This window comes from Aotus nancymaae, unplaced genomic scaffold, assembly GCF_030222135.1.
Source record: "Aotus nancymaae isolate 86718 unplaced genomic scaffold, 86718_ANA_hifiasm-v0.15.2.pri h1tg000028l, whole genome shotgun sequence".
In the NCBI taxonomy this organism is placed as follows: Eukaryota; Metazoa; Chordata; class Mammalia; order Primates; family Aotidae; genus Aotus; species Aotus nancymaae.
The window spans coordinates 34895031-34906527 of NW_026988441.1; the positions used below are offsets into that span (position 1 = coordinate 34895031).

At 53.2% G+C, this 11497-nt stretch overlaps 1 protein-coding gene across 4 annotated transcripts in view; it reads left to right on the plus strand.

The window, feature by feature from the left end:
- Window positions 1-9829, plus strand: part of COL5A3 (collagen type V alpha 3 chain) — a 54079-nt gene extending 44250 nt beyond the window's left edge. For 3 of the 4 annotated variants that reach the window (XM_064381890.1, XM_064381891.1, XM_064381889.1), the window contains 8 exons: window positions 193-246; window positions 435-542; window positions 717-770; window positions 1311-1364; window positions 1543-1650; window positions 1943-1996; window positions 2083-2118; window positions 2881-3068. In XM_064381890.1, the coding sequence (XP_064237960.1) occupies window positions 193-246; window positions 435-542; window positions 717-770; window positions 1311-1364; window positions 1543-1650; window positions 1943-1996; window positions 2083-2118; window positions 2881-3066 (654 nt within the window). In that variant the 3' untranslated portion in view covers window positions 3067-3068. Of the gene's footprint in view, window positions 1-192; window positions 247-434; window positions 543-716; window positions 771-1310; window positions 1365-1542; window positions 1651-1942; window positions 1997-2082; window positions 2119-2880; window positions 3069-3482; window positions 3694-3792; window positions 3906-5716; window positions 5786-8508; window positions 8749-8841 lie in introns of those variants that run through there. The other variant, XM_064381892.1, reaches the window with a different exon arrangement.
- Window positions 9830-11497: the final 1668 nt, after the last annotated feature.

An 11497-nucleotide genomic window follows, 5' to 3' on the forward strand; every position in this document is an offset into this window, starting at 1 on the left:
TGGATCCCTGACTTATCCACAGCCCCCACTCACCTTACAGACCCCACTCACCCCACAGACTCCACTCACCCCCAGCCCCCACACACCCACAGCCCCCACTCACCTTACAGATCCCCACACACCCACAGCCCCCACTCACCCTCAGACCCTCAGTCAGCCCCTAACCCCCTCTCACTGTCTTTCCCTTCCCAGGGTCCTTCAGGCCGCATGGGTCGAGAAGGCAGAGAAGGGGAGAAAGGTGCCAAGGTGAGTCCCTCTGAAAAAGGGAAGGGTCCCTGTGCTATCCTAGGCCGATAGTGGGGCCACCAGGTGAGGATGGACCTGTGACCACCCCAGGCACCCACTCCTTCTGGGTCCTGGGTGGTTCTTGGCTGTGGATCATGAGGCAGGAATCCTCTGACTCTGGTCCCCTCCCTTGCCTGTGTCCATTTCAGGGAGAGCCAGGTCCTGACGGGCCCCCAGGGAGGACAGGTCCAGTGGGGGCTCGAGGGCCTCCTGGACGTGTGGGGCCCGAAGGTCTTCGAGGGATCCCTGGCCCTGTGGTGAGTGGAGTGGAGCAGAGGTGGGACAGGATGGGTCCAGCCCGTCCCCACCGCCTACTCCCAGCTTGCGATCCCATCACCATCTGGAGAGCCTGCCCCTGGTGCATGGTGCGGGGGGGTCCACACTGGGTTCCGGCAGGGTGCAGCCCACCCCATGTTCTGTTTCATCCTCAGGGTGAACCAGGCCTCCTGGGATCCCCTGGACGGATGGGCCCTCCTGGCCCCCTGGTAAGAGACTTGCTTATCCCTGAGGTCCTGGCTCTGAGGACCAATCTGGGCACCCAGTGACCACCTAGTGAGCATTGGGGCAGGCTGGCCCTCACTGACCATCTGAATGTCCATGCTGTCTGTGTCTACTAACTTTCTGCTCTGACCTTCCACCCTGATGGTCTACACTGCTGGTCTCTATAACCCTCTGCTCTAACACTCCACCTTGATGGTCTACACTGCCCATCTCTACTAACCCTCTGCTCTGACCCTCCATCTTGATAGTCTACACTGAGCACGCCGACCCTCCACCTTGATGGTCTACACTGATCACCCATGTGGACCTTGCCCACTGACCACTCACATTGTCCATCCTCCAATCAACCCCTCACTGGCTCTCATCATCCCACCTTGGCCTACGCTGACCATGCTTTGACTCCATCCCTGATCATTCCCATTTGAAGTGTGCATAATTTCCCATGTGATGGTCCCCCAGCCACCCACACAGACCTTGAGTGTTCACATTTGAGAATCCCTCACTGACCACTGCTCTCCTCCCAGGGGCCCTCTGGCCTCCCAGGGCTGAAGGGAGATGCTGGCCCCAAGGGGGAAAAGGTAAGAATATCATTCCATTATTCTCCTCCCCATCTCCTCCCCTCTTTCCCTCCCTCCCTGGCCAGGGGCTGGGAGATTAGGGCATCCTCTGCTCCCAAACTCATCACCCTAAGGCTCTAGGAGAAAAATCTCCTGCATCCTCCCATGTCCTCCCCTGTCTGTGCCTCTTGTCCTCCAGGGCCACATTGGATTGATTGGTCTTATCGGCCCCTCGGGGGAAGCTGGTGAGAAAGGAGACCAGGGGTTGCCAGGCGTGCAGGGACCTCCTGGCCCCAAGGGAGACCCTGTGAGTGTTCTGCCCTGAGTGGGAGAAATATGTTTGAAGGAGGGGTGGGTGGAGGACGTGTCGGGAGACGGTGGGTGTGGGGTCCGGGAAACGCGGGTCTGAATTAGTAATGGTGTGTCTGGGACCTGGCAAGTTGGAGGCTGGGTCTGGGGTTTGAGGTCTCTCTGTTGGGGAATTGGAGGCTCGCCTAGGGTTTGGGTCTTCCTTGGATGGGATCGAAGGCTTGTCTGGGGGATCTGTCAGGGCAATAGGGTGTACCCCACCAATACTGACCCTGACGTCCTTTCCCAAGGGTCCCCCTGGTCCCATCGGCTCTCTGGGCCACCCCGGGCCCCCAGGCATGGTGGTGAGTATGGAGGGAATCTTTTGTGGGATGAGGTCACTATGGCGGACCAGGCCAGGACTTCAGCCTTCCCTGTCTGTGCCCCACAGGGCCCTCTGGGACAGAAAGGCTCAAAGGGGTCTCCGGTGAGTACACCCTGCTTCCCTGAGCTTGTGCAGCCCAGCTCCCATCCCCTCCACTGCATGAGAACCCTCCACGGCTCTGCCTCCATTTCTTTCTTTATTCATGCCATCGTGCCTTTGACAAATATTTATTCAACACCTACTGCTGTATTTCATCGATTATAAGATGTACCATTATTTTATAAACTGCTAGGAAAGAAAACAGTTCTACCAAGTAAACAATGACTTGCCAGAGTTTTTCAGATGCTGATTTCAGAGATATTAAAACATGAAAATCTGTGGCTGGGCACGGTGGCTCACGCCTGTAATCCCAGCACTTTGGGAGGTTGAGGCGGGCTGATCACGAGGTCAGGAGTTAGAGACCAGCCTGGCCAACATGGTGAAACCTTGTCTCTACTGAAAATATAAAAATTAGCTGGGCATCCTGGTGGGCACCTGTAATTACAGCTACTCAGGAGGCTGAGGCAGGAGAATCACTTGAACCCGGGAGGCAGAGGTTGCAGTGAGCCAAGATCATGCCATTGCACTCCAGCCAGGAAGGAAGGAAGGAAGGGGAAAGGAAGGGAAGGGGAAGGGGAAGGGGAAGGGGAAGGAAGGAAGGAAGGAAGGAAAATTTGTGTCTCATAGTACTGAAAACTGTATGTCCTTTCCCCAAGGCTCTGTGTGTGTGTGTGTGTGTGTGTGCGTGTGTGTGTGTGTGTTGGTGTGCTGGTGGGAAGGGTCTCCACAGACAGAGCTCGCCCTCCAAGTGACTTCCTCCTACAGGGTTCCATGGGCCCCCGTGGAGACGCCGGACCTGCAGGCCCCCCAGGCCCCCCGGTGAGTTCCCCAGGGAGAGGGGGCTGGGTGCCAAGGCCTGGGGGGAGAGCAAGGACTATGTCTGGGTGTCCCCAGAGGGTCCTTCTGTGCCCAGCACTGGGCCAGGCACACACTGGTGTTCAGGGGATGTAGGTGAAGAGGGCAGTTCCCTGCAAAACAGCAAGGAAGGTCTGGGCTGGGAGGGGGGTTTAAGGGGACACCCATGGGGGCTCTGACCTGGGTGTTGTCTCTCGGACCCCATCTCTCCCTTCCCATCTGTCCATCTCCTTTGCCTGTCTCTGGCTCCCTTGCGCCCCTATTTCATCTCTTCTCTTTCCTGCCGTCTCTCCCTCTGTGTCTGCTTTTCTTGCGGTTTTCTGTCTCTTCCTGTGTGTCTCTCCCTGTCCGCTTATCTCTCCTTTCTCTGTCTGCCCCTTGTTTATCTCTCTCCCTCCTCTTTCTCATTTGCGTCTCCCTGCCTCTTCATCTCTGCCTGTCTCTCCTTCTACCGTCTGTCCCTCCCCATCTCCCCTCTCTTCTTCTCCTCGGTCCCCATCCCCCACGCCCAGGGTCCCCCTGCCGAGCTGCATGGGCTGCGCCGGCGCCGGCGCTCGGTCCCAGTCCCGCTCCCGTTCGTGGAGGGCGGCCTGGAGGAGGTGCTGGCCTCGCTCACGTCGCTGAGCTTGGAGCTGGAGCAGCTGCAGCGTCCTCCCGGCACTGCAGAGCGCCCGGGCCTCGTGTGCCACGAGCTGCACCGCAACCACCCGCACCTGCCTGATGGTGAGGTCCGGTTCCCGCGCCACTGGGATGGGATGGGGGGCGGGGGTGGGGTCCGTCGGGTCCACCCGGACTCACCCACCCTGCCTGGCTCTGCGGCAGGGGAATACTGGATTGACCCCAACCAGGGCTGCGCGCGGGACTCGTTCAGGGTTTTTTGCAACTTCACGGCGGGAGGAGAGACCTGCCTCTATCCCGACAAGAAGTTTGAGATCGTGAGTTTCCCAAACCTCTCATCCCCTCCCCCAAGAAGGGCTGTTCCCTTCTCCTCACCCCCACCCCAACCTTGTCTGCTATGGTATCCTTCCTTCAACTGAGATTTATTGAGCACTTACTGTATACCAAGTCCTGTCTCAAGAGCTATGACTACAGCAGAGGATCAAAAAGAAAAAAAATCAGGCCAGTTCCTATAATCTCAGCATTTTGGGAGGCTGAGGCGGGTGGATTGCTTGAGTCAGGAGTTCGAGACCAGCCTGAGCAACATGGCAAAACCCCGTTTCTACAAAAATTAAAAAATTGGCCGGGCGCCTGCCACCACACCCAGTTCATTTTTGTATTGTATTTTTTAGTAGAGACGGGGTTTCACCATGATGGCCGTACTGGTCTCAAACTCCTGGCCTCAAGTGATCCGCCCATTTCGGCCTCCCAAAGTGCTGATATTACAGGTTTGAGCCACCTCACCCAGACCCATGTTGTTATTTTTAACTGGTCTATCTTCCCCTGGTTTAGTGGGAGCTCAGATGCCCAGTGGAGGGGAATTTAGACAACCTTGGACTTCCCACTTCCTGGGCCTGGAGCGTAGGCCTTGATCCCTAAACAATTGCTAACATCTGAGGGCCTCCTCTTCATTCACCTGCTTGCTTTCTACTGGCCTAAAGGGAGAGGCTGGGGCCAGGCACAGTGGTTCATACATGTAATCCCAGCACTTTGGGAGGCTGAGGTGGGAGGATCACTTGAGCTCAGGAGTTCAGGACCAGCCTGGGTGACATAGAAAGACCCCAGCTCTTTAAAAAAAAAAAAAAAAAAGGGCCGGGCGCGGTGGCTCACACCTGTAATCCCAGCACTTTGGGAGGCCGAGGCGGGTGGATCACGAGGTCAAGAGATCGAGACCATCCCGGTCAACATGGTGAAACCCCGTCTCTACTAAAAATACAAAAAATTAGCTGGGCATGGTGGCACGTGCCTGTAATCCCAGCTACTCAGGAGGCTGAGGCAGGAGAATTGCCTGAACCCAGGAGGCGGAGGTTGCGGTGAGCCGAGATCGCGCCATTGCACTCCAGCCTGGGTAACAAGAGCGAAACTCCATCTCAAAAAATAAAATAAAATAAAATAAAATAAAATAAAATAAAATAAAATCCGGGCACGGTGGCATATTCCTATTGTCCCAACTACTTACGAGGCTGAAGTCAGAGGATGACTTGAACTTTGGAGGACAAGGCTGCAGTGAGCCAGTGATCACACCACTGCACTCAGCCTGGGTGACAGAATAAGACCCTCAAAAAATAAAAAAAAAATTAAAAAGTGGGCATGGTGCATGTCTGTAGTTCCAGCTACTCGGGAGGCTGCGGTGGGAGGATTGCTTGAGCCCAGGAGTTTGAAGCTGCAGTGAGCTAAGATTATGTCACTGCATTTCAGCCTGAGTGATAGAGTGAGACCCTGTCTCAAAAATTAATAAATAAATTAAATTAATAAAATACAGTGGTACCATCTGGGGACCCAGAGCTCAGTCCCGCTGGGGAACCCTGGGACACTGTCTAGCACGAGCACCTGAGAGCTATCCCCCTCGGAGGCAAGGGGGCTGGGGTATTCATCCACCAACTCTCATCAGTCATTGGGTGAGGGCTGCCTCAGGGGCATGAACCCCCTTTCCCTGACTGTGCACTGGCAGAGCCCATCTGTCCCAGGAGCCAGAGAACGTTCTGACATAGTCACAGTCAGCAGCCTTTGGTGTGAGGAGGTAAATGCAGATGGGATCTAGGTGGCACCACGGGCATCTGTTACAGCGACCCTCCCCTTTCTCCTCCAGGTGAAATTGGCCTCCTGGTCCAAGGAAAAGCCTGGAGGCTGGTATAGCACATTCCGTCGAGGGAAGAAGGTGAGTCACCAGAGGCCGAGGTGGGGGTGGCATGAAAACGGATGGAAACCAGCAGGTGGGGGGTTGAGGGATGGGTTCTTAGAGGTGAGATGAACAGGATAGACTCTCTTCTACCTTCCTAGGGATTGCAGGCTGCAGGTGGGTGGCGGCAGCATCAGATGCGTAACAGGCAGTCAATTGCCATACAGAATGATGATGCCAGGACAGGGAAGCACAGGACATGGTGGAAGTTCAGAGGCAGTGCTGGAAAGACCAGAAGGCTTCCTGGTAGAGATCACAGCTCGTCTGAAGCCTAAAGAATGCATTGTGTGGCTGGGTGCAGTGGCTCACACCTGTAATCCCAGCACTTTAGGAGGCCAAGGCGGGTGGATCACAAGGTCAGGAGTTCAAGACCAGCCTGACCAATATGGAGAAACCTGTCTCTACTACTAAAAATACAGAATTAGCTGGGCGTGATGGCATATGCCTGTAATCCTAGCTACTTGGGAGGCTGAGGCAGGAGAATCGCTTGAATCCGGGAGGCGGAGGTTGCGGTGAGCTGACATTGCTCCATTGCACTCCAGCCTGGGCACAAGAGTGAAACTCCGTCTCAAAAAAAAAAAAAAAAAAAAAAGCTGGATGTGGTGGCAGGCGCCTATAATCCCAACTGCTCAGGAGGCTGAGGCAGAGAATTGCTTGAACATGGGGGAGGCGGAGGTGGCAGTGAGCCAAGATCACGCCACTGCACTCCAGCCTGGGTGACAGAGCAAGACTCTGTCTCAAAAACAAACAAAAAAAACAGAAGGTGTTGTGTTAGCAAGCTAGGAAGGACAAGAACAAGTGTTCCAGGGAGCGGGAATGGCATATGCAAAGGCTCAGAGTCAAGACAGGATCTGGTGAATCTGAAGAAGAAAAAGCCACATGGCTGGACGCAGTGGCTCCTGCCTGTAATCCCAGCACTTTGGGAGGCCGAGGCCGGTGGATCACCTGAGGGCAGGGGTTTGAGACCAGCCTGACCAACGTGGTAAAAACCCGTCTTTACTAAAAATACAAAAAATTAGCCGGGCATGGTGGCACATGCCTGTAATTCCAGCTACTCGGGAGGTTGAGGCAGGAGAATTGCTTGAACCAAGGAGGCGGAGGTTGGAGTGAGCCAAGACCGTGCCACTGCACTCCAGCCTGGGCAACAGAGCAAGATTTTGCCTCAAAACGAACAAACAAAAAGCATTATTAAGGTATTTTGTATTTTTTCATATTAGCTCTTCAAAATCTGATGCAGATTTTACGTCACAATTTGAATGCTAAATTTTATTGGGAATACTGGATCTATATTTAGATTTCATAAAACCATTGACAACAGTTCAAAAAGTAGATTCAGACTCAAGTTGTTCCAAGCATGAGCTTTCTGATAACTGGGTTGACGCTCAGTCATCAGTTATGAATTTTTTTTGTAAAAAAATTAAATGAAGTTGAAAAAAAAAAAAGCCCCAGCCAGGCAGCCAGGCATGATGGCTCATGCCAGTAATCACAGCACTTTGGGAGGCCGAGGTGGGTGGATCACAAGGTCAAGAAATCGAGAGCATCCCAGCCAACATGGTGAAACCCTGTCTCTACTAAAAATATAAAAATTAGCCAGATGTGGTGGAGCATGCCTGTAGTCCCAGCTACTCGGGAGGCTGAGGCAGGAGAATCGCTTGAACTCGGGAGGTAGAGGTTACAGTGAGCTGAGATCGCACCAGTGCACTTCAGCCTGGTCAACAGAGTGGAAAAAAAAAAGAAAAAAAAAAAGTGCCAGCCAGGCATGGTGGTGTGCACCTGTAGTCCCAGCTACTTGGGAGGCCAAGATGGGAGGATAACTTGAGGCTAGGAGATGGAGGCTGGAGTGGGCTGGGATTGTGCCAGTGCACTCACCCCTGGGTGAAAGAGCGAGACCCCAACCTCCACCCAAAAAAAAAAAAAGGAAAAAAATTAAATAAAGTTAAAAAAAATTCCCTCCTTCGAATCAGCCACATTTCAAAGGCTCTAAAGCCACATGGTCATTAGACACGTGGCTGCCATATTGGACAGGGCAGAAATCGGGTGTTCAGGAGATAGTGAGGTCTGTAGATCCAGCGGCTCACAAGAGTGAAGGTAGAGTTGTGACTTCTGGGTGAGGACGAGTGTGTTAAAACCCTGAAATGGCTCATACCTGTAATCCCAGGACTTTGGGAGACCGAGACGGGTAGATCACAAGGTCAGGAGTTCAAGACCAGCCTGGCCAAGATGATAAAACCCTGTCTCTACTAAAAATACAAAAGTTAGCTGGGCATGGTGGCGCGCGCCTGTAGTCCCAGCTACTCAGGAGGCTGAGGCAGAGAACTGCTTAAACCCAGGAGGCGGAGGTTGCAGTAAGCCGAGATAGCGCCACTGCACTCCAGCCTGGGCGACAGAGCAAGATTCCATCTCAAAAAAAAAAAAAAAAAAAAAAAAAATCCTGGATTGGTGGATGAAGCAATCAAAATTTGGGAGGTCAGGTGGAGTGAGCATGGAGACCCCCTGGGTGGAGAGGGGGATGGGGTGGATGCTCGGGTGACTTCTGCAGTTCTGCCAGGGATCTCCAGGAGGCTGGAGGGACCTCCTCCGAGATGGCAACATGGGAGGGGTGGCTGCTCTGCCAGCGGGTGGAGATTGGGGGGTGTGGTTCTGCAGAAAGCATAGAGGCTCATGGAGCCCCTTCCCCCTCTGCCTTGACCTCCTCCCACCAGTTCTCCTACGTGGACGCCGACGGGTCACCAGTGAATGTCGTGCAGCTAAACTTCCTGAAACTGCTGAGTGCCACAGCTCGCCAGAGCTTCACCTACTCCTGCCAGAATGCGGCTGCCTGGCTGGACCAAGCCACAGGTGACCACAGCCGCTCTGCCCGCTTCCTTGGCACCAATGGAGAGGAGCTGTCCTTCAACCAGACGACAGCAGCCACCGTCAGCGTCCTCCAGGACGGCTGCCAGGTAAGAGGGTGGGGCAGTGGCCAGCTGCAGAGGGGAGGCAAGACCTCAGCCACCCTCCCCATAACTTGCCATCCCTGTCTTCTCTGTCGACAGCTCCGGAAAGGACAGACAAAGACCATTTTCGAATTCAGCTCTTCTCGAGCAGGATTTCTGCCCCTGTGGGATGTGGCGGCCACTGACTTTGGCCAGACGAACCAGAAGTTTGGGTTTGAACTGGGCCCTGTCTGCTTCAGCAGTTGAGAGTGTTTGGGGTGGGAGGGACCATGAGGGAACCCCAAAATGGGGTGCATTTGGTGCTGAGGCTTTGAAGCCACTCTATTTATCGTTACCTGTGACTCTGGAGCCAATGGGATGCGACTTCGCTCATCACGGTCAGTCATTCCTTCTTTCCAGGGCACTGGTGGCTGGGTTTCCCTGGCCCAAAGGTCCAGCCTCCTCCCACCCCATTTCAGGTGGCAAACTGCAGTCTGGCTCTTTCTCCCCTCCCTTCCCACCCAAGCCTCCACCCCCACCCCTTGAACTCCCATGCAATGAGCTTCTAACTCAGAGCTGATGAACGAATGGGGCCCACCCCCCAACACCTGCCTCCTCACTCCTCCGTCACTGCCTTTCACACCTTTTGGTGCTGCCCCTCCCCAGAGTTAAGCACTGGATGTCTCCTGATCCCAGGCTGGGACCCCCACCCACCCACTTTGATCCTTTCTACTTCCACAGTGAAAGGACTGAAGTCAGACTACAGAGGGAAGCGCGACTTCCCTTGACTGAGCTGTTTCTTCTCCTGCCTCAGCCCAGCTCTGCAAATCCCCTCCCCGTTCTCCCCACCTCCCCAGGCTTACCTTGCCGTGCCAGGTGGTTTGGGGACCAAGATGGTGGGGAGTGAATCAGGATCCTAATGGTGCTGCCCTATTTATACCTGGATCTGTATTAAAAGGGAAAATACCCACCTGTGGTAGATTTCATCTGCTTCCTCCTTAGGGAAGGCTGGGATATGATGAGAGATTCCAGCCCAAGCCCGGCCCCCGGCCCCAGGCCATAGGGCATAATTTGCATCTCAAATCTGAGAATAAACCGAAGAACTGTGTTTCTGTCTCTGTGTTTCTTTTTTTAAAATTTTTTTGTTTTTATTTTTGTTTATTTATGTATTTATTTATTTTTGAGACAGAGTCTCGCTCTGTCATACAGGCTGGAGTGCAGTGGCACGATCTTGGCTCATTGCAACCTCCACCTCCTGCGTTCAAGCGATTATCCTGCCTCAGCCTCCCTAGAAGCTGGGATTACTGGGGTCTGCCACCATGCCCAGCTAATTTTTTGTACTTTTAGTAGACACAGTGTTTCACCCTGTTGGCTGGTCTTGAACCCTTGACCTCAGGTGATCCATCTGCCTCAGCCTCCCAAAGTGCTGGGATTACAGGCGTGAGCCACTGTGCCTGGCCTTTGTTTGTTTGTTTTTAGAGACTGGATCTCATTTTGTCGCCCAGGCTGGAGTGCAAGGGTATGATCCTGGCTCACTGCAGCCTCCAACTCTTGGACTCAAGTGATCCTCCTTCCTCAGCCTCCCGAGTACCTGGGACCACAGACATGCACCATCACACCGAGCTGGGATTTTGTGTGTGTGTGTGTGTGTGTGTGTGTGTGTGTGTGTGTGTGTGTGTAGAGATAGTGCCTTGCTTTGTTGCCCAGGCTGGACTCAAACTCCTGGCCTCAAGCGATCCCCCCTGCCTCAGGCTCCTGGGCTGCTGAGATTACAGGCATGAGCCACCTCTCCCAGCTCCTGATCTTTCATCTGGTGTGTGATGAATCTCTCTTGGGGCCTTGCTCTTGTCTCGTCTGACATACCTGTTACCACCTGTATTAATCAAGTATGTCTTTTGAAAATCCAATTGTAATGAGACTCACTGGAGATTATAGGCCTATTTATTCACCCAGGCTCCTAGAAAAAAAGTTGAAAATAGCTTGAGCCGGGAGGCCCAAGTCAGCTTAAACCAGAAGTTTGGCCTCTATAAGATTTTTTTTTTTGAGGTGGAGTCTAGCTCTGTCCCCCAGGCTGGAGTGTACTGGCGTGATCTCAACTCACTGCAACCTCTGTCTCCCGGGTTCAAGCAAGTTTCCTGCCTCAGCCTCCTGAATAGCTGGGATTACTGGTGCCTGCCACTACGCCCGGCTAATTTTTGTATTTTAGTAGAGACAGGGTTTCACCATGTTGATCAGGCTGGTCTCGAACTCCGGACCTTGTAATCTGCCCAACCTCCAAAAGTGCTGGGATTACAGGCGTGAGCCACCTCACCCAGCATGTATATATATGATTTTAATTAGCTGCGCATGGAGAAGTATGCCTGTGGTCCCAGCTACTCAGGAGGCTGAGGTGGGAGGGTCACTTGAGCCTGGGAGGCAGAGGCTCCAGTGAGCTGAGATTGTACCACTGTGCTCCAGCCTGGGTAACACCACAACAAGACTTTGTCTAAAAAAAAATTGAGAGTTTGGTTTGGGATGATTTGAATTAGGAATTAGATGTTGGTTTGAGGTGTGTTCTTTAACTGATTTTTTATTGAGATAGAATTCACATACCGTATAATTCACCCATCTAAGCTGTATAATTAAATGGTTTTTAGTACATTCACAGACTTGTGTAACCATCACCACAATCAATTTTAGAATTTTCATCACCCCCAAAAGAAATCCTGTACCCATTAGTGGTCACTCCTCATCTCTTTCCAACCTCCCAGCTGTAGGCAACCATGAATCTGCTTTC